This window comes from Chiloscyllium plagiosum, unplaced genomic scaffold, assembly GCF_037043375.1.
Source record: "Chiloscyllium plagiosum isolate Xiang-an unplaced genomic scaffold, Cpla_swu_hap1 HiC_scaffold_2, whole genome shotgun sequence".
Classification (NCBI taxonomy): Eukaryota; Metazoa; Chordata; class Chondrichthyes; order Orectolobiformes; family Hemiscylliidae; genus Chiloscyllium; species Chiloscyllium plagiosum.
In genome coordinates this window covers 106,385,913-106,408,817 of record NW_028270140.1, presented here as the reverse complement: position 1 = coordinate 106,408,817, position 22,905 = coordinate 106,385,913, and the positions used below count along the sequence as shown (strand labels likewise).

The window sequence follows — 22,905 nt, the reverse complement described above, 5'->3', positions numbered from 1 at the left end:
TAATAATTCAAACCCTGTATTTTAAATGGTGACTGCTTAGTTTTTTAACAGGGACCCATAGTTCAAGATTTTTCCAAAAGGGGAAGCCTCCTATTCACATCCATCTGTCAAGTTACCTAACCTCCAGTGGATACAAGCCCAGCCTGTCCAACTTTTCCTCACAAGACAACTGTCACATGCTGGGTGCTAGTCAGGTTAACCATCTCTGAACTACTTCCAATGCATTTGAATTTACCTTAAATAAAGAGATCAGTACTGTACTCTAGTTTCCAGATGTGGTCTCCTTATGGCTTGCTAAATGAAGAATAACCTTGCAACTTTTGGTTTTTGATTCCAATTGGAATAAATTATAACATTCTATTTGAACTCCTAATTACTTGCTGTACCAGCAAACAGCCATTTTGCAATGCATGCATTAGGGCATCCTGAGCTATACATCACTGAGCTCTGCAATCTCTCACCATTTATAGTACCCTTTATTTATTCTTCCTACCAAAATTGACTTTCATGGTTTCCTACATCATATTCCACTTACCAGGCTTCCTCACCTGACTTATCTAGATTGATTTACAAAGTATTTTTTTACCTATCCTTGTGTCATCTTTGCTCCATTTTACTTGCATTCATCTTACAGATGACACTCCCCACTCTCTAAACAGTGCCTGTGATTTGTTCGTGTAGGTTTTGTACATGAGGTATGGTAATCTAACAATATATCTGGTGGGTCAGTGTGATTGCTGAATGATAATGAATTATATTTGCAATTAACTTGTATTTTCAATAAAGGAAGAACATTATCTCTTTTTATTCTTCTTTGGCAGGGGTTCCCTCAACAGGTGCAGCTATTATTGACAACCAAGGATACAAAGCTATTCTTATTGTGGAGGCCAGTGATGAGCCACATGGGATAGTGAAGTTTGCTCTGTCGTCTCAAACTGTTTCCATTGAGGAAGGAAATAAAACTATTCAGCTGTTTATCAGTAGGGAGTTTGGATCCTTAGGTAACAAAATGTTGATTAGATCAATGTTAAATTATGCAATTCAAGTGAATTAGAAATTAGACGAGAGCTTTGTTTTCTTGTTCTTAATTATGATGTGAATTAGCCAAATGTGTGATGATTGAGCTAAGCTACATAAAGAAAGTCAAACTTTGTTACTTTTATTACTTATCTGTTATAAGTGTCAGTATATTTTCAGTGTAATAACTATTAAACTCATTGAACAGTCAAGTAACATTGTATTCAGTTAATATGCATTAGGAATCTGAAACGTGATGAGGTAAAGGAAAAATAATGCCAAACTTTGACCTACTGTTATGAACCTGTCAGTAACCCAATTATAAATCTTGGGGAAGGATTATTTTATGCTTGGATTGGATACTTACATTAACATGCCAAAGCAAAAGCATTCACATCACCGAAGCAGCATTCCTTGTATTAGAATTATCCCACTCTACTATAAAAGGGAGTGACTCTGGAATGTTATTTAGAAAGTTAAAGGATAACCTCAACTCTATGGACTATTTATAAACAACCAATGTCAAATTGGTTTTAAAAAAAATAATTCAGGGGACATGGGCATTGCTGTTGGGCCAGCATTTATTGTCCACCCTTAGATGCCTTTGAGACGGTGGTGGTGAACTGCTTTCTGAACTGTTGCAGTCATTTGGTGTAGGTAGAGTCACGATGCTGCTTGGAAGGGAGTTTCCACAATTTTGTCACAACGACAGTGAAGGAACAGTCATACATTTCTTATCCTGAGTATCTCTCCCAATTTTCATTTGTATTCAAAATAATAGAAGTGGAAGTTAGAGAAGATATATTACAAGTAATAAAACCAAATTAAGAATAGGCTTACAAATGCATCAGAAAGGGCAGGGCAACCGGACTATTGAGCTTATTACTTTTTGATCTGGCTTATTCTTCATACACATTGTTTTCAACCCTACCTTCCTGGTCTAGTTTAATTACACAATCTCCTGGGAGAGACCAAAAAAGGTAGATAAAATCTTGTGTTAATTTATGAAAAATAAATTCCCCTCTGAAACCTGAAGGAAATGAATACAATTTTCACTTAAGTTCTGAATCCTTGATGCCAGTTACACATTATTGCATTAGAATGTTCCTTGAAAAGAAATTAAAATTATATTTGAATTCTTAATATACATTTGAAATATACATGGCTGCTATGTTTTCTGTGCTGTTCATTGCTTTGAATTTTCATTTCTTTTATTATGAAGGCACGATTAACGTCACTTTTGAGACAGTTGAAGGATCCTTACAACCTCTGAACCTGATTGAAAAGTCACTGGCTGAGCCTGGACTTGATTTTCTGCCTGTTTCTGACTTTGTTATTATGGAGGAAGGGGAAGCCTCGACTGTAATAAACATCACTATTTTAGAGGTGAGTCAGAAATCTATCTGGAAAATGTAGCTTTGTGTTGTCTGATAATGTCATGTGACTAACTTAACTCTGTCATCTGTAACCTTAATAAGTGTTGAGCTACTGCAGAAGCTAATACGGTGACTCATGTACTAAAATGATTTGGCTATATCTTAAATAGTAACTCAAGCACGCTGGAACACGTGGTATATTCTGCTCCTCATCACTTAATTAGATCAAGAATAATCTGCAGTAAACTTCATTCAGCCATCTTTGGTCTGTATTGTCTGATGTCCTTACCTCTTTTGTTCTTTCTCTCTCTACCCGTATTGCGTGCCTTTATAATTTTAAATATATCAACTGAATCATCACAAAATTTCTGTACCTGAGGGATGACAAAATAAATTTATGAAACCTTTCTTCTACATAGAACCTTTTAAAACCTGACATAATTCTGATGAATCTGTGTTGCACCTTTTCTGAAATCAACATACCATTTCTAAGGGAAAGTGCTAGAATTGACCACATGTTGGTGCCTGACCAAACATTTGTAGAATGAAGGATAACTTTACTCATTGTATCTAAATCTGAGTAACTCAGCTCCCAATTCCTGAATGCTTGCCCACCATCTATAACAAATAAGTCTGGGGCGTCTTGAATATTCTTTGCTGCCTGAATGGATGCAGCTTCAACAACATTCCAGAAGATTGACTCTATCCAGATTAAAGGTGTTGCATCTTAGCTATTCACTCCATTTGCAGATGGTGCACATGGACAGCAGTATGCACTATCCACAAGGTGCATTGCAGTTGCTTGCCAAGGCTCTTTGGTTAGCAATTTTCACATTTGCAAAGATTACCTCCTGGAACAAGGAGACCAATGAAATGCGTCGTACTGACATCATTCGTATGTATCCCTTTACCTTCCTTACCATCCTAACTTGGAACTATACTGCTGCTCCTTCACTGTCCCTGGGTAAAGGTCTTTGAAGTCCCTTCTCAAAAGCCCTGTGGGTGTATTTTCACCACTGAGACTGCAGCAGTTTAAGTTACCTACTCAGTGCCACCTTCCTAAGGGCATTTGTGGATAGTCCACTTGCCAACTTTGCTCACATCTCACTGACTGCCATTATTAAAGGGATGTGTAAATAGAAAAAAATACAAGGAAAGTTATTTGTTCATCAAGTCAAACTTGTATTGCCATGATACAACATATATTAACCATGATTCACATTGACTGAGAAGCAAAACACCAAAACAAAATAAAAATAAGGCCAATGTAGTTACAGGGTTGGAGTTTACAAAAAATACTGGAAAAAAACCCAAAGAGAAATTTAAAAAGTTCCATGAGACAACAATACTGGAACATATCTCCAAAAACCCTGCCTACCTTCTCTAGTTAAAAATCACATAACAGCAGGTTATAGTCCAACAGGTTTAATTGGAAGCACTAGCTTTCGGAGCGACGCTCCTTCATCAGGTGCTCCGAAAGCTAGTGTGCTTCCAATTAAACCTGTTGGACTATAACCTGCTGTTTTGTGATTTTTAACTTTGTACACCCCAATCCAACACTATCATCTGCAAATCATTCCTTCTCTATATAATGTAAATAACTCTTCCAACACACTTTTGAAATTTTTAGTGAATCTGCCTCAGGCAGTAAATTGTCCCATGGGTAATAACCTTATCAGAGCTCCTTTCTGCTGTGTGAAGCTGCATTTTTAAATTCTCTTTTAATTTTTTTGTGAGTCAGGGAAAAGTGTGAATGTGTAGCTACATTATTCCTGTTCACTTCTAACCAGTGAGTTGCCTGTGAACACTGTAGCAAGACTTGTATCTTTTCTTCCATTCATTCATGAGGTGTGGGCTATCATTAATTTCCCATCTCTAAATACCTGGTGAAGGTGGTGGTAATCTGATATAAATGAGAAGACCTGTTTTCCCTTCTGGTAACTTGCTTTTAGTCAAAGTCATTTCATGGCCAATAATTTCCCTGTTCTGACATTTTGCCTTTTGTTATATATAATGAAACATCAAATTAAAGAAGCCATTCACCAAGATATTTTTCACAGCCTTTTTATGATTTAATTTAAAAATTGAGAAGCTTTTGAATATGTATTATGCAGTTTTGTGATGAATCTAACTTCAGACAAGATATATTGCTTTTGCCTTTTATGTTAAAAATGCCTTTTGCAGGATGACATTCCTGAGTTGCAGGAGTTCTTCCTTGTGAATCTAACATCTGTTGAGCTCCTCTTACATGATCTGACCAGCTTCCCTCCTAGATTAGGTGTGTATTCTGTGTTTATATACCTACATATTTAATTGGTCATTAGGACAAAATTAAATTTTCCTGTCAAGCAGGTTTTAAATGTATATAAATGCTTTTGCTGTCCAGTAGTGGTTTTGGCCAGTTTTCATCCTGTTATGAACTAGGTTTCACTTCTCTACTGTTTGCTAAATTAGTTCCTGTTTTTCTGTCACCAAATTGGTCCTACACTGATTTTATTTGATGAAAAGTCAACAACTTGAAATGTTAACTCTGTTTCTCTCTGCACAGGTGCTGCTAAACTTGTTGGGTATTTCTATAATTTTCTATTCTTTCTATATTCTATTGCTTCTCCTATTTATCTCGGATTTGACTTAAATCCATCTCTGCCTTTTGGCCTCTTACTGTAGTTTCTTTCAAAGTGAATTGATTTTTTAAATGTACACCTTAATGGACCCCTTTGACATCCCTTGATTTTCACCAGTACATTATAAGATCTAACCCTGATTGTCCTTTCATATGCATTTAAGTTCATGTTCTGAATGCAACTTCCTGTTTCATTTTATCACCCATCTCCATGTAATGTTCTCCTTACCCAATTATGCCTGCTTTCTCTGTTTGTATTTTCAGCACCACCTTGTGCTTTTAGATTATGTAATTCAGTCATGCACTATGGTTTTAAAGGTTCGGTTTTAATTTCCAGATGCTGCAGGTCAAGTTTCCCAAATAACTATTGATGCAAATGATGGTATAAAAGGCATCATTCAGTGGCACAGCATTAAGTAAGAGTTTAATCAATAATATAAACATACATTACTAGTTAATAAAAGTCTGTTTGTTTTGTATTGATTTATGCATTGTTATTAAATTATATTAGTTTAATTTACTGTTGCTAACTGTGAAGTTAATTCTGTAGTAAGACCATAAGACATGAAAGCAGAATTCAGCCCATTGAATCTGTTCAGCCATTCAATGAAGTCATGGCTAATCTGATAACCCGCAACTTCACTTTCTTGTTTCTTCCCCATTAACATTGATTCCTTACTATTTAAAAATCTGTCTATCTCAGCCTTGAATACAGTTAACTCAAACTGGCCAGCCTCTGTGCTAAAGAATTCCACAGATTGACTACACCCTCTGAGAAGAAATTCCTCCTCTTCATCATTGTCTTAAATGTGCAATCCCCTTTGTTCTGATTATGTCCTCTGGTCCTAGACTTTCCGGCAAGGGGAGAAAAGCTTTCCATATCATAAAACTAGAACATATCCGTACCATAAGACATTGAAGTTGAAGTAGCCTGTCAGTCCATTGATTGTGCTCCAACATTCAACGAGAACATGTGTGATCTGATAAAATTTTCAATTCATCTTCTGCCTTTTCCATATAACCCCAGTTCCCTGACTGATTAATAATCTGTCTGTCTCAGCTTTGAATATACTTAATGACCAAGCCTTCACAGTCCTCTGTGGTAATGAATTCCATGGATACATAACTAATTGAGAGATTAAATTCCTCTTCATTTATCACATAAATGTGGGATCCCTTGTTCTTAGGTTATGCCGTCTGGTCCTAGACTCACCCACAAGGAGAAACAACCTTTCCACATGTATCCTTCCAAGTCCTTTAAGAATGCTGCATGTTTCTATAAGATCACCTCTCATTCTTCTACAATCCATCATATAGGTCCAATTTCCTCAACATCTCCTCATAAGACAATTCCTCCATACCTGCTATCAGCCTAGTGAACATTGCTAATGCCAATATATCTTTCCTTATATAAAGGGCCCAAAACTGTTTACCATATTCTTGTTGTACTCTGACTATTACTTTGTACAGTTTTAACAAAACCTACTTATTTTGTACACCATTACCTTTATACTCCATTACTTTTGAAATAAAGGTCAACATTCCATTTGCCTTCCCTAATTCCTGCTGAACTCGGATGCTAGCTTCCTGTGATTCATGAACAAGGATTCCCAAATCCCTCTGATTTTCTCCATTTAAATAACATACATTTTCTATTCTTCCTGCCAAAATGTGTAAACTCACATTTCTGCACATTATGTTCCATCTGCCAAGTTTTTGCCCACTCACTTAGTCTGTGTCAGCTTCACTGCTTGCTTTTCCACCTGTTTGTGTGCCATTTGCAAATTTGACAATAGTGCATTCACTTTTTTCATTTGAGTCTTTATATATTGTAAATAATTGTGGTCACAGCACTGAATCTTGGCACAACACTAGTTACAGTTTGCCAGCCTAATAGAATGCCTCTTATTCCAACTCTGTCTTCTATCAATTAGCCAATCCTATATCCATGCTAATATACTACCTGTAATACCATGGGTTTTTATTCAGTAACCTAATGAATGGACTGCCTTCTGCTAACCCAATAAATTATATTTGCTGCTTTCCTTTTAAGTATCCTGCTTGAAACCTCTTCAAAGAAATTTATTAAATTTGTCAGGCATGATTTCCCCTTTATGAAGCTAGATCATATGCTAGATCATATATTGCATTTCTAAATGCTCTGCTATTACCTACTCTATAATAGACTCTAACATATTCCAATAGCAGACATTAAGCTGGCTGTCCTATAGCCATCTGTTTTGGTCTCCTTCCTTTCTTAAAAAAGGTGTTGCCTTGACAGTTTCCCCCCTCTGGGAAGTTCTAGAATCTAAGGATTTCTGGATAATTATTACTAGTGTCGCCGCTATCTCTGTGGTAACTTAATTTAATATCTCAGAATGCATCTCAGCAGGCTCAGGGGACTTATCGGTCTTTAATCCCGTTATTTTCATTAGTACCTTATTCTCTAGTGATAATGATTATATTTATTTCCTCTTGATTTTTCCCTTGAATTTTAGGATGCTATTAGTGTCTTCTACTATGAAGACCATGCAAAGTATTTATTCAATTCCTTTGCTATTTCGTGCTGCCCATTCCTGTTTTGCCACCTTATTCTGTAAGAGGCCTCTGTTCACTTTGACTTCTCTCTTCCTTTCCATATTTAAAGAAGTTGTTGATGTTACTTGCAAGGTTACACCCAAAATACATCTTCTCCCTCTATTGCTGACGTTTGTTAGTTTTTAAAATTTGCCCAATTATTGGGCTTGCCACTAATCTTTGCCACATTGTATGTTGTTCTATTTTAGTCTTAAAAATTAGATGTGAAACATGCATCAATTGAAATGAGAGGGTTGACGTTCATACACCGATGCCTTGCAATGCTAAGTGACAGTTACTTGGATACATTCTTCTCACTTTACTTAAGATGAGAGGTGAAAGGAGTAAAGAAAATCATTGCGCAGCTCCATTTGCTCAATTTGATTCTAATGATCAGATTTTATAATTTAAAGGCAATGGAGAAGTTAAGGCATGCACTTTCTAAAGCTGTGCTTTTAAAATGTTTTACTTTATTGGTAACCTTTCACTTTTTTTTCCCCTGTAAGCTTTGAGGTGAATGAGACCACTGATAACCTAACCTTGTTGATACATCGAGGTGGGGGTGCACATGGGAATGTATCTCTGTTTTACTACATTCAGAATCTAGAAGCTCAGTTGGGACAAGATTTCAATGTGACACCAATGGTAAGAAGTGATTTTGTGATCAAATTTTAGCATGTTAAGTTGATTCTTAAAAGGTGAGGATGGATTTTCTGTTGAAATGTGCTGTCTCAAGTTAGCATTTCCCAAATGCAGTCCAGAAGGAAAAGAGACTGCAAAGGCGACATATTGGAATTTTGATGAGTCAGGAAACCTCAGATTCAAATGGCTTCACTGGTGTAATTTGACATCCACATTATTTGTACATTGAGGATCAAACCCAACATCCTCAGGATCAGCGATTAGACATTCCTTCCACTTGCACTCTCAAAGGTTGGAGGTTGAGCATAACTAATCTTCTTATCTCCTTCATGGTGTTCTTGGTCTAACTGGATGCCACACCTGTCCATCAAGCTGAATTCTAGCTGGAAACCTGTTAGGTCCCAACACTGTGGAGTTAAATACAGAAATATGGATTGTCTAACAGTTAAAAAACCATAAGAAAAACATGCTCCCAGAGTTATGGCAAGTTAAAACCAAAATTTTAATGATCAAAGCTTCTTGAAAATTGAGCAAACTTTCACACTTCATGCATCATGGATTGCAGCATGCAAGTCAACTTTAGAAACCTCCAAAAATCCTTCCAAAAAAAAAAGAGGTGTCAGTTCAGGAGCTGAGTATAAAATGCAGGTGGCCATCATTTTGAAAAGTGAAAAACATTAGTGCCAATGGCACAGCTTTTATTTTAAAATTAATTTGTTTTATTATCATGTAATGGCAAACTATCTGTCCCCTTGGACAGAAATCCAGCTGGGAGCTAACAGACTGAGAGTGTGCCTTCTCCACAGCCGTTATGTGCTTCAGGTGGACTAAAATAGTAAAGAGTGGGATATCAACCCTCATTGGGTGGAATCCACATTCTCTGGAGCTGCCAACCAATCAGGTATTAAGGCGGTTGGTAAAACCATTTGATAAAATGTTGAGCTTGACATCCAATCTATTTTGTGTGCCTCCTCCACCCTGCCACCAAAACAAGAATGCACTTTTCAATGGCTTCCAAAATCCAGCCATCATTTTTGGATTCTGACACAAAGGGTAGTTAACAAGGTTACACTATGAATTGGTAGAACCCTGGAAAGGACTGAATACAAGATGGACCTGGTATGCCTCTCCACAAATTCCTGAAGGTAACAGGTAGGTAGGTAAATGGTTAGGAAGGCGTCTGGGATACTTGCCTTTATTAGACCAGGTATAGAATACAAGAACAAGGAGGTTGTGCTGGAACTATAGAAAATGTGGGTTAGGCCCAACTGGAGAATTGCATGCAGTTGTTGTCACCACATAAAGGAAGGATATGAGAGAGTGCACAGAAAATTTACCAAGACCCTGCCCTGGGCTGGAGGGTCTGAGCTATGAGGAAAGATTGGAAAGGTTGGTGTTGTTTTCCTTGTTGCAGTGAAGGTTGAGAAGCAACCTGACAGAGGTGTATATGATTATGAGGGACATAGGGTGGACAGGAAGACATAGATTTCCATTAGTAGAGGGGTCAATACCCTCGGTGTGTAGATTTAAGGTAAGAGGTAGAAGGTTAAGAGGAGAGTTGAGGGGAATTTATTTTAATATAAGGTGTGGAAGTCTGGAATGTAATGCCTGAAAGGGTGGTTGAATTAAAAATTCTTGTAACATTTAAGCAATATTTAGATGTTCCGTTGCCTTGCCATAGCCTCCAGGGCTATCGCCAAAAGCTGGAGAATGAGATTTGTGTCGTCAGATCTTTATAGAACAGCATGGACACAGTGGGTTGACTGGCCTCATTTTGTGTCGTCAATGTGTCTGAATTCATTGATTTCATTCTGAGTCAGATTGCCTGTGGTATAACCATCAGGATCTCTCACTGGATCAGATGTGATGCTTTTAGTTTTCATAATCTTCCCTTTGCAACAAATCACCTTTTTCTGCATCAATTGAATTAAATATTCCACATTTTCTCAATGACTTAATGATCTTTGTACATTTATAGCATAGCATGATCTGATGATGAAACTACTCAAAACATCAGGTGGAGCTGTGAATGTCTTTGTGAATGTCTTTTTCCTTGTGAACAATTGATCTGTTTTATTCAACAAGAACATGATCGTTAAATGGTTTGTTGAAGCAGAATTCCAAATCTTTAACCACTGATGTTGGATGTCTGGCTAACCGAAATTTGCTTATATTTTTTTCTTGTAGGCACGTCCTGATTTCATTGGTTATATAGGACCTGAATGTATTTCACTCTAATTAGCGGCATTCTATGTGTAGCTGCAAGGTTTCTGTGTCTACACATTATCAAAGAATTGTTCTAATATGGAAAGAGGCCATTTGACCCATCATGCTTCGACTTGCGCTCTGAAGGAGCAGTTGATTAGTACTACTTCCCCAGCTTCTCCCTATATTCCTGTACATTCTTCCTTTTCAGATGCCAATCCAATTCCTTCTTGAATGGCTCAATTGAACCTTCTATCACCACACTCTCAGACAGCGCATTCCAGATTCTTGCTTCATTTAAAAAAATCCTCCTTATGCTTCCATTGCTACTTTTGCCAATTAACTTAAATCTGTGCTCTGTTCTTAATTCTTTCACCAATATCTCTATCAACCTGTGTACCTTTTTTTCTCCAAGGAAAACAGTCCCAACTTCTTGAATCTAAATCTGTCATTGAAGTTTGTGTGCTGGAAGCATTCGCGTGAATGTTTGCTGTGCATCTTTCCCAAAACATGGCATCCAGAACTGGGAGCAGTACCCCCTCCATAGTCAAAACACCCTTCCTCAGATAAGAAGACCAAAACTGTACACAGTTATCCAGGTGTGGTCTCACCAAGGCCTTATATAATTGCAGCTATCCCTGCTGCTATACTCAAATCCTCTCGCTATGAAGGTGAGCATACTATTTGCCTTCTTCACCACCTGCATGCTCATTTTCAGCAACTGGTGTACAGGCACACCTAGGTCTCGTTCCACCTCCCCCTTTCCCAATCTATCTCCATTCTAATAATAATGTCTTCCTGGTTTTGCTAGCAATTTCAATTGAATCACACTCGGAGAGTATTTTTCAAGGCCTTTCGATTTCTAGTCCAGTGACATGACCTCTACTCCTCCACATAAGAGTGCATATTCAAATTATGAAGAACTGTGTTCAACATGAAGACACAAATTTTGCTGCCTTAAAAATCATTAGCCTAGATTTTGCTCTGAGTTGCTTTTTCAATGATTCATAATTTGGTCAGACCACTGCTGAGAGTGCCCAAATCTCTTTGTCATAAAGCTGCCCTCGTCATGGATACAAGCAGTGTTGTCAGGTCTCAAACATACCTTGCCCAATTGCCAGGAACAAAGTCAGGAAATGGACACATTGGCTGGTTCCAGTGTCTTGGGTCCTGTCTGACTTTGTTCCTGATCTCATCAAGACCCTAAATAGCTACTCCATTCTTTTCTATGGCTGCTGTAAATGATTTTGATACTCGGTGATAATTTGTTTCTCTCAAATTTGCAGAGAATTTTTTTTACTGATGGAGAGAGATACAAATCCATTGAGGTTGCAATTCTCGATGACAATATTCCAGAAGATGATGAAGCCTTCCAGCTGATTCTCACCAATCCGTCTTTCGGACTAGAACTAGGAGAAAGAACCATAGGTAACGAAAAGAATATGAACCATACAATGGCTAGAGACAATCGGACAATGCATCAAAATGAAGACCATAGGAAGTAGTAACAGGAGTAGGCCATTCACTCCCTTGAGTTAACTCTGTCATTCAATAAGGTCATGGCTCATCCGATATTCCTCACATCCACTTTGCTGCTCTTTCCCCTTGATTCCTGTAGAGTTGAAAAAGCTACTTATCTCAGCCTTAAATGTGCACAAGGACTGTGCCTGATATCTCTCTGTCTGTGGCAAGGAGTTCCAAATAATCTTAGCCATCTGAGAGAAGATGTTCCTCCTTATCTCAGTCTTAAATTGGCACCCCCCTATTCTGAGACTGTGCAAATCTCTATATCCAAAATGTGTGCACTTTAATTTATTTGATGTGTGGAAAATTATTTAGAGTGCATGTCATTTTGCTGTAATTCATGATTAAAAATAACAAAACAACAGACCTGGTAACTTGTGGAAATCTATTTAGTACAGTGTACATGGACTAAATGTGAACTTCTGAAAAGGGATCACATGGATATTTATCAGAGAAGGCTATGGTCTTCTAAATTAAGAGATGGTAAAATATTCCATTGAAAATTGGTCAGAAGAGAAAATAAAATTAAAATTAAAACCTGGTTGAAAGTAGGTAATGGTTCTTTCGGTTTCAACACTGGGGCCACTTCCCCCCAACACATGAAGTTTCTTATTGATTCTAGAAAATCCTGTTCTGTACAATGCTGGATCAGTTTAAAAGCCTCATTGTGAATGTCGATGTTATAAAAGTAAATGGGCCTTATAGGTATTCTTACCAGTTATTCCATTCTGGTAAAGGGAGTAGGACAACAAGATAGAGCAGTAACAAACACACAGAATGCTGGAGAAACTCAGTAGGGTTGGCAGCATGTGTGGAGAGAAAGAAAAACAGTTAATGTTTGAAGTCTGAACAGAAGCTCTTCAGAACTGATGCAGCAGGAGTAAGAGGCAGTGACAAATAAAACTGCAGCTGCAGGCAAACAATTAGATGGAAAAGCTCCCAGGAATTTGTCCTCTTCTGATATAGTTTCATAGAATTGAAGCACATAATTATTACAGCACAGAAGGAGAATATTTGGCTTGTCATGCTTCTGCTGTCATCTGAAGAAGCATTTCACTTACTGGGTTCTCTGAAAACTATCAGAGCTAAAGGCTGTCTCGTCCTCTGGAACTGATCACCTGTATCCTAGGAACTTAAAAGAAGTGACTGCAGAGATAGGAGATAGTATTGGTTGTCACTTTCCAAAATTCCCTACATTTTGAAAAGGTCACAGCAAATTGGAAAATCGCATGTGGAACACCGCTTCCGGAAAGGTAGGAGACAAAAAGCAGAGAGCTATCTGCCATTTAACCTCACATTGTATCACAAGGGTAATGCAGAATTAAGGTACTAAGGTTGATCAGTTATGATCATATTGAATGGCCAAGCAAGGTCCAGTAGCCTACTCCTGTTTATATCTTCCACATCTATTGACGAGCTCACACAGCCAAGAAAAATGATGGCAGAATATTAGTATTAGTTGTGATGTTGACACAGTTGAAGCAAAAGCAGAAGCAGTTAGAATGCAGCTTAGGTACGGTTTTGGGCTCCTTGCCCAAGAAAGGATATAGTCACTTTAGAAACAGTTAAAAATCACACAACGCCGGGTTATAGTCCAACAGATTTATTTGGAAGTATTTTCATCAGGTAGCTCTGGAGCAGGATCATTAGACACAGAATTTATAGCAAAAGATCTCAGTGTCATGCAACTGAATCAATATATTGAACAAACCTTCCACCCATCCAACACTGGCACCTCTACTTTAGAAACAATTCAGAGAAGATTCATTTAACTGATTCTTGGCATGAAGGGGTTTCTAAGGAAATCTTAGAATGTTGGACCTACATTCAATGGCCTTGAGAAGAATGAGAGGTAATCTTATTGAAACAGACAATTTCCTGGAGGAGCTTTCCAGGTTGGGTGCATGACAGGATGTTTCCTCTTTTGAGGACTCTAGAACTAGGTGGCCAGGTTTAATCAGTTGCGAGCCTCTGATTTAAGACTCAGGTGGGGAGTTCTTTTTTGCTCTGAGGGGACTATTGGTCTGGGGAAGTTTCTACCCCAGTGAGCACTGGAGGCTGGGTCACTGAACATTTTCAAGGTAGGTAGTTGAGTGACAAGGGAGTCAAAGGTTCTGAGGGCAAACAGGAAAGTGGAGTTGAGGCCACAGTCAGATCAGCTATGATCTTTTAGAATATAGAGCAAGCTCCAGGGGTCAAGTAGCCCACACCTGCTGCTAATTCTTGTGTTCATCTCATATGTCATGTCTTTTCTTCACAGTCCTGTAAATGTTCCCTTTGGTTCCTTTGAAAACTTCAGCTTCTCTTGCCTACATCTCACACTTAGACAGCGTATTCCTGATCCTAACCACATGATGTATGAAAATGTTGTTCCGTGTTTCGCCGTAGTAACTTTTGCCAATATCTTAAATCTGTACCCTCTGGTTTTTGATACATCCATGAATGGGAACAGTTTTTCCCTAGGAGAAAGTGAGGACTGAAGATGCTGGGGATCAGACCTGAAAAATGTGTTGCTGGAAAAGCGCAGCAGGTCAGGCAGCATCCAAGGAGTAGGAGAATCAACGTTTCAGGCATAAGCCCCTCTTCAGGAATGAGGAGGGTGTGCCAAGCAGGCTAAGATAAAAGGTAGAGAGGAGGGACATGGGGAAGCGGCATTGGGAATGCGATAGGTGGAAGGAGGTTAAGGTGAGGGTGATAGGCCTGAGAGGGGGTGGGGGCGGAGAGGTCGGGAAGAAGATTGCAGGTCAAGAAGGCAGTGCTGAGTCTGAGGGTTGGGACTGAGAAAAGGTGGGGGGAGGGGAAATGAGGAAGCTGGAGAAATCTGCATTCATCCCTTGTGGTTGGAGGGTTCCTATGCGGAAGATGAGTCACTCTTCCTCCAGGCGTCGTGTTGCCATGGTCTGGCAATGGAGGAGGTCAAGAACCTGCATATCCTTGGCAGAGTGGGAGGGGGAGTTAAAGTGTTCAGCCACGGGGCAGTTGGGTTGGTTGGTGCGGGTGTCCCAGAGGTGTTCTCTGAAACGTTCCGCAAGTAGGCGGCCTGTCTCCCCAATGTAGAGGAGGCCATATCGGGTGCAGCGGATGCAGTAAATGATGTGTGTGGAGGTGCAGGTGAATTTCTGATGGATATGGAAGTGTCCCTTGGGGCCTTGGAGGGAAGTGTGTGGGGAGGTGTGGGCGCAAGTTTTGCATTTTTTGCGGTTGCAGGGGAAGGTGCCGGGAGTGGAGGTTGGGTGGGGGGGGGGGGGGTGGATCTGACAAGGGAGTCGCGGAGGGAGAGGTCTTTCCGGAATGCTGATAGGGGTGGGGAGGGAAATATATCCTTGGTGGTGAGGTTGGTGAGGTGGTAGGTGAGGACCAGTGGGGTTCTGTCCTGGTGGCGATTGGAAGGGCGGGGTTCAAAGGCGGAGGAGCGGGAAGTGGAGGAGATGTGGTGGAGAGCATCATCAACCACGTCTGAGGGGAAATTGCGGTCTGGAGGAGGCCATCTGGGTTGTTCGGTATTGGAATTGGTCCTCCTGGGAACAGATGTGGCGAAGGCGAAGGAATTGGGAATATGGGATGGCGTTTTTACAGGGGGCAGGGTAGGAAGAGGTGTAATCTAGGTAGCTGTGGGAGTCTGTTAAGTCAGTTGTCCGAGATAGAGATGGAGAGGTCTAGAAAGGGGAGGGAGGAGTCTGAGACGGTGCAGGTAAATTTGAGGTCGGGGTGGAAGGTGTTAGTAAAGTGGATGAACTGTTCAACCTCCTCGTGGGAGCATGAGATAGCGCCGATACAGTCATCAATGTAGCGGAGGAAAAGGAACCGCTTGGGCGCCATTAACCACACGGCCGCTGCAGCAACCGCCGCCACGAACCATGACGTCACTTCCTCCCCCACCGACCATGCAATCTCCACGATCGCTGCCCAGACAACCGCCTCCACGATCGTCAGGAAGACCATCGCTGACAGATTCGCGGCCTCCGCGGGGTCCACAGCCACTGGGAACAACACTGTTTCTGCACTCGCCGCAGTCACTTCCGCCCCCCCGGAGTTGCCGTCGCAGCATCTACTCCCGCCCCCAGTGACGTCACTTGCCGACACACCGACTACGCCGAATGTATCTCTGCCCCCTCGCCGATCTCTGCCCCCGCGCCGATCTCCGCCACCACGCCGATCCCTGCCCCATGCCGATCTCCGCCCCCATGCCTAACCCCGCCCCCACTCCCAGCTCCAGCCCCACACCAGGTCCTAGCTCCCAGCCCTGCCATATTTTCACCATCCCTCCAGACCTCCCCCTCTCTGAGGATGAAAGATTAGTCCTCAGCAGAGGCCTCACCTTCATCCCCCTACGCTCCATAATTAATGAATTCAACACACGGTGAGACATCGAGCATTTCTTCCACTGCCTTCACCTCCGCGCCTACTTCTCCAACCAGGACTCCCGCACACCCTCTGACGACCCCTTCTCCCACCTCCAACACACCCCATCCACCTGGACACCCCGTGCTGGCCTCTTACCTGCCCTCGATCTCTTCATAGACAACTGCCGCCACGACATTGACCGCCTCAACCTCTCCACCCCTCTCACCCACTCCAACCTCTCATCCTCGGAACGTGCAGTCTTCCACTCCCTCCGCTCCAACCCCAACCTCACCATCAAACCGGCAGACAAGGGAGGCGCGATGGTAGTTTGGCGCACCGATCTTTATATTGCTGAGGCTAAACGCCAGCTCGCGGACACCTCCTCCTACTGCCCCCTTAACCATGACCCCACCTCCCACCACCAAACCATCATCTCCCAGACCATCCATAACCTCATCACCTCAGGGGATTTCCCATCCACCGCCTCCAACCTCATAGTCCCACAACCCCGCACCGCCCGTTTCTACCTCTTGTCCAAAATCCACAAACCTGACTGCCCCAGCCGACCCATTGTCTCAGTCTGCTCCTGCCCCACCAAACTCATTTCTACATACCTTGACACCGTCCTGTCCCCCTTAGTCCAAGAACTCCCCACCTACATTCGGGACATCACCCATGCCCTCCACCTTCTCCATGATTTTCGCTTCCCTGGGCCCCAACGCCTTATCTTCACGATGGACATCCAGTCCCTATACACCTCCATACGCCTCAAAGCCCTCCGCTTCTTCCTTTCCCGCGGTACCAACCAGTACCCTTCCACTGACACTCTCCTTCGACTGACTGAACTGGTCCTCACTCTTAATAACTTCTCCTTCCAATCCTCCCACTTCCTCCAAACCAAAGGAGTAGCCATGGGCACCCGCATGGGCCCTAGCTATGCCTGTCTCTTTGTTGAATATGTGGAACAGTCCATCTTCCGCAGCTACACTGGCACCACCCCCCACCTTTTCCTCCGCTACATTGATGACTGTATCGGCGCTACCTCATGCTCCCACGAGGAGGTTGAACAGTTCATCCACTTTACTGACACCTTCCACCCCGACCTCAAATTTACTTGGACCGTCTCAGACTCCTCCCTCCCCTTCCTAGACCACTCCATTTCTATCTCGGACGACCGACTCAACATGGACGTATACTATAAACCGACCAACTCCCACAGCTACCTAGATTACACCTCCTCCCACCCTGCCCCCTGTAAAAATGCCATCCCATATTCCCAATTCCTTCGCCTTCGTCGCATCTGCTCCCAGGAGGACCAATTCCAATACCGAACAACCCAGATGGCCTCCTTCTTCAAAGCCTGCAATTTCCCCTCAGACGTGGTTGACGATGCTCTCCACCGCATCTCCTCCACTTCCCGCTCCTCCGCCCTTGAACCCGGCCCCTCCAATCGCCACCAGGACAGAACCCCACTGGTCCTCACCTACCACCCCACCAACTTCCAGATACATCGGATCATCCTTTGTCATTTCCGCCACCACCAAACGGACCCCACCACCAGGAATATATTTCCCTCCCCACCCCTATCAGCATTCCGGAGAGACCACTCCCTCCGCGACTCCCTTGTCAGATCCACACCCTCCACCAACCCAACCTCCACTCCCGGCACCTTCCCCTGCAACCGCAAAAAATGCAAAGCTTGCACCCACACCTCCCCCCTCACTTCCCTCCAAGGCCCCAAGGGATCCTTCCATATCCATCAGAAATTGACCTGCACCTCCACACACATCATTTACTGCATCCGCTGCACCCGATGTAGCCTCCTATACATTGGGGAGACAGGCCGCCTACTTGCGGAACTTTTCAGAGAACACCTCTGGGACACCCGCACCAACCAACCCAACCGCCCTGTGGCTGAACATTTTAACTCCCCCTCCCACTCTGCCAAGGACATGCAGGTCCTTGACCTCCTCCATTGCCAGACCATGGCAACACGATACCTGGAGGAAGAGTGACTCATCTTCCGCCTAGGAACCCTCCAACCACAAGGGATGAATGCAGATTTCTCCAGCTTCCTCATTTCCCCTCCCCCCACCTTTTCTCAGTCCCAACCGTCAGACTGAGCACTGCCTTCTTGACCTGCAATCTTCTTCCCGACCTCTCTGCCCCCACCCCCTCTCCGACCTATCACCCTCACCTTAACCTCCTTCCACTTATCGCATTCCCAACGCCCATCCCCCAAGTCCCTTCTCCCTACCTTTTATCTTAGCCTGCTTGGCACACCCTCCTCATTCCTGAAGAAGGGCTTATGTCCGAAACGTCGATTCTCCTCCTCCTTTGATGCTGCCTGACCTGCTGCGCCTTTCCAGCAACACATTTTTAAACAGTTTTTCCCTGTCTACTCTGTCAAGATCCTTCATGAGTTGCACTATCTCTATCTAACCTTTTCTCCAGCACCTCCTCCTTAAAGCAGAGCAAACTCAAATTTTCCAATCTTTCTACTTAACTGAAGTTCCTCATTCCTGGAACCAATGCCAGCCAATCATTTCTGTACTCTCTCTGATGTCTTCACATTGTTCCTAAACTGCAGTGAGCTTTGGATGCAATGCTATAGTTGAGGTCAAACCAATGTTTTATCCATGACTTTCCTGCTCTTGCATTCCATTGATAAAGCCCAGGATGTCTTTTGGAAGTCCATGTGTACCACATTAATAGCATTAGCATCACTAACTCTCTGTTGCCTCATTAAAAGCTCAAGTTATGTTCTCAGGACACCATGCCTGCAGTTCTTTGCTGATCAGTAATTAAGGATTATTCATTCACCTCAGAATCTGGGTCAGTGTGTTACCCCTGAGTTCAAATGGAATCAACTGCTGCAGGGGGCATTACATTGCTTGTTGTAGTTGATTTGATTTCATTTGATTTTATTTGATTTATTGTCGTGCGTACCTACGTACAATAAGAAGTTTTGTTTATGAGCAGTACAGGCACATCGTACTAAACAAAGACATACAGAACATAGAATGGAAAAAAAAAACTTCGACAGAGTAAGGCATACAGGTTACACTGTGCAGGGTGTGCGCTAAGTGAAATCGACATTAGCAAGATTAGCGTTATTTGAAGTTAGAGAGTCCATTCAGCTGTCTAACAGTGGCCGGAAAGAAGCTGTTCCTGAACCTGCTAGTGCATGTATTTCAGCTTCTGTATCTTTTGCCTGATGGAACAGGTTGCAGGAGAGCAATACCCAAGTTCATTGGGTCTTTGATGATGTTGGCAGCCTTGCTACAACAATGAGACGTGTAAATGGCGTCCATGGATGGGAGGTTGGCTTCCATGATGATCTGTGCTGTGCACACAACCTTCTGCAGTTTCTTCTGGTCCTGGGCAGAGCAGTTGCCATACCAGGCCATTATGTACTTGGACAGTATGCTTTGAATGGTAAATCTGTAAATGTTAGTGAGGGTCCTTATGGACATGCTGAATTTCCTGAGCAGCCTGAGGAAGAACAGGCATTGTTGTGCCTTCTTGATCGTTGCATTGGAGATCCAGGACAGGTTGTCAGTTATCGTTACTCCTCGGAACTTGACACTCTCAACCCTCTCAACCTCCACTCCATTGATGTAGATGGGGCGGGGTTGACCTCTTTTCTTTCTGAAGTCAATGGTCAGTTCTTTAGTTTTGCCGACATTGAGAGAGAGGTTGTTCTCATTGCACCAAGTCCTCTATCTCCTTTATGTATTCTGACTCATCGTTGTTTGATATCCGTCCCACCATGATGATGTCATCAGCAAACTTGCAGATGGAATCTGGCTACAGAGTCGTGGGTTTAGAGGGAGTACAGTAGGGGGCTGAGAATACATCCTCTGGGGGCTCCAGTGTTGAAGATGTTATTGTGGAGGAGGTGCAGTTGTATGTCTTGACTGATTGTGGTCTGTGGGTCAGCAAGCTGAGGATCCAATTGCAGAGGGCAGAGCAGAGTCCAAGGTCTCAAGAGTTTGGAGATCAGTCTGGATAGGATAATGGTGTCGAAGATAGAACTGTGGCATGATGTAGGTGTCCTTGTCCAGATGTTCCAGGGATGAGTGGCAGTATAAGGAAATGGCCTGTGGACCTGTTATGTTGATAGGCAAATTGCAGGGGTCATTGCAGTTGTGAATTTGTATGCTTCCTGTCCTCCCAGTCTGTCACAAGATTGCAGTAATAATATTCTGCCTGTGATTTGCCTTTGTAATCAGTGCTGAATTTTCCACTGATCCCTTATTACATGGTATCTCTACCTGTGTCGCTTTGCAAGTTCCCTCAGATGAACTCCTTGCCTTTATGAATCACAAGGCCTTCCACATCATGAATGTACAATTGTTTTGTGGTCACTAGCAACAGAACATGGAGATTTTTACAGAGGCCCTTTTCATCAACTTCCTTTTATCATTCCTCTAAGTCCCTAAAACTGTATAGGAAGAAATTAATGCACGTAGTATCTCAAATTGGAAAATGTAATTTCTTTAAGTATTTGAGAGGTCAAGGTTTCTGAGGTTGAATAACAAACAAGAGCAGGTCAGAGACAGGCAATTCTGTGGTGCGTAACTGACCTAACTCACCAGAGTCTGCTGCCATTTGGGAAAAGTCAGGAATATTTCTCACTTGCCTGGCTGATTGTAAACATTCCAGAACAAAGCAGGCTGCATGATTGGCATTCAGCACCTTCAACATTCACCGTCTTCACCACTGATGCACAGTGGCAGCAGTGCGTACAATCCAGAAGATATATTGTAGTGACTCTCCGAGGTTCTGTCAACATCATCTTACAAACCTGTGACTGCTATAATCAATAAGGACAAGGACATCTGCATAGGAATACCACCACCTGCAAGCCCCCTTCCAAACCACTCAACCTCCTGACCTAGAACTATATCATGTTTCTTCACTGTCCTTGGGTCCAAATCCTGGAACTCCCTTCCTAGTTGCACTATGACATATCCTCCATGGAGTGCAACACCTTCTCATAGGCATTTATATATGGATAATAAATACTGGCAGCAAGTGATCCTCATATCCCATGAATGAATAAAAAAATCCTAACAGGATAAACTACAGACTAATGAAACGTAATTGCCTTGTCACCACAGAAAGCTCACTGAGGAGTCTGATGATCTGTTATAATGATAAAACGTGAGCAATTTTACAATCATGGTAACACTAAAGAAGGTTTTCAGCCTTGAACTCACTCTGATGCATCTATTATTTTCTCAGCCAAATTTGCATGTGTTGCAATAATTTTATTTCATATCCCGAAACTAACCCATTTGCTCCATGTTGATGCATAATGAGATTCATAGGGCCAGCTTAGTAATTGCACTGTTATTGTCACATATTTATGGAATAGTATGCAAATATTGATCATTTGTAAATGATAGTCAGTGCAGGCAATACAATTAAACTTTCTAATAAGAGTACCATTGGAATCATTTTTTTTTCAAGAAGGAGTTAGATATAATTCTTAGAGCTAAATGAATCAAGAGGGTTTGGGGAGAAAGTGGAACCAGGTATTGAGTTGGATGATCACCTCTGATTATGTTCAAGCTCAAAGGCCAAATGGACTCCTCTTGCTCCTAGTTTTCTATTTCTGTATTAGCAATGAACATAATTACATATTCAGGTGCAGTTTCAAGGATCAAAAAAATTGAAATAAATAGCCTTCATGAAATAGTAGATGTTGAAATTTCATGCATAGTTCATGTTACCAGTATTATAGAGTACGTTTCTACTGTTACTCAATGTATTTTTGTTTTACTATCTTTTCAATGTACACAAAATTAATTTGGTCACGTGTTTTATGATTAAACAATTACAGTCCCTTAGACCAGCTGAAGGAGTATGGTATAACACTTTTGAATCAGATGTCTTAACCCAAAGGGACAACTGTTGATAATTCACTATTGTTATTACAGTCACAGTAACCATTTTTGCCAATGATGATGGACATGGGATTCTATCATTTAACAACACTGAGCACTTCTTCCTCAAGGAGCCAACTGCTATTGGTTTATCAGAGAGTGTTGCAACGCTGCACATTGTAAGGAACCCACTACTGGGGACATTTGGAATGGTGACTGTTCAGTATATTGTCACAAGTGTGAATGGTTCGGACTCATCACTTGACCTGAAACCTACACACGGTTTTACTTTATTTGAAGATGGTGAGAGAATGAAGGTAAATTTTTTTTTAAAAAATTGTCTTTAAAAGTTTTTACATTTTGCAGAGAGTGATAAAAAGATTGAGATTACAGAATGGAATAGTATTCGAAATGTGGGGAGATTTATAGGAAAACAATAGCAGAGTGATAAATCATTGGACACGTTATCCAGGGGTCCTGGCTAATGCTTCTGCAGTCCAGCTTCAAATCTCACTGTAGCAAATGATAATATTTAAATTCAATAAATAAATTTAATAAAGCTCATCTTAAAAATGGTAACCATGATAATTCAGATTGACTGATGTAAAAAGCCATCTGGTTCACTAATTTGCTTTGGGGAAAGGAAATCTGCCTGGTTAGGCCTACTTGTGACACTGAGCCACAACAGTGTGGTTAACTCTTC

At 41.8% G+C, this 22,905-nt stretch overlaps 1 protein-coding gene across 2 annotated transcripts in view; it reads left to right on the top strand.

The window, feature by feature from the left end:
- adgrv1 (adhesion G protein-coupled receptor V1) overlaps nucleotides 1–22,905 on the top strand; it is a 571,861-nt gene that overhangs the window by 169,784 nt on the left and 379,172 nt on the right. For both annotated transcript variants that reach the window (XM_043709113.2, XM_043709105.2), the window contains 7 exons: nucleotides 822–1,001; nucleotides 2,240–2,403; nucleotides 4,578–4,671; nucleotides 5,354–5,432; nucleotides 8,100–8,238; nucleotides 11,727–11,868; nucleotides 22,257–22,519. In XM_043709113.2, coding sequence (XP_043565048.2) covers nucleotides 822–1,001; nucleotides 2,240–2,403; nucleotides 4,578–4,671; nucleotides 5,354–5,432; nucleotides 8,100–8,238; nucleotides 11,727–11,868; nucleotides 22,257–22,519 — 1,061 coding nt within the window. The remainder of the gene's footprint in view (nucleotides 1–821; nucleotides 1,002–2,239; nucleotides 2,404–4,577; nucleotides 4,672–5,353; nucleotides 5,433–8,099; nucleotides 8,239–11,726; nucleotides 11,869–22,256; nucleotides 22,520–22,905) is intronic.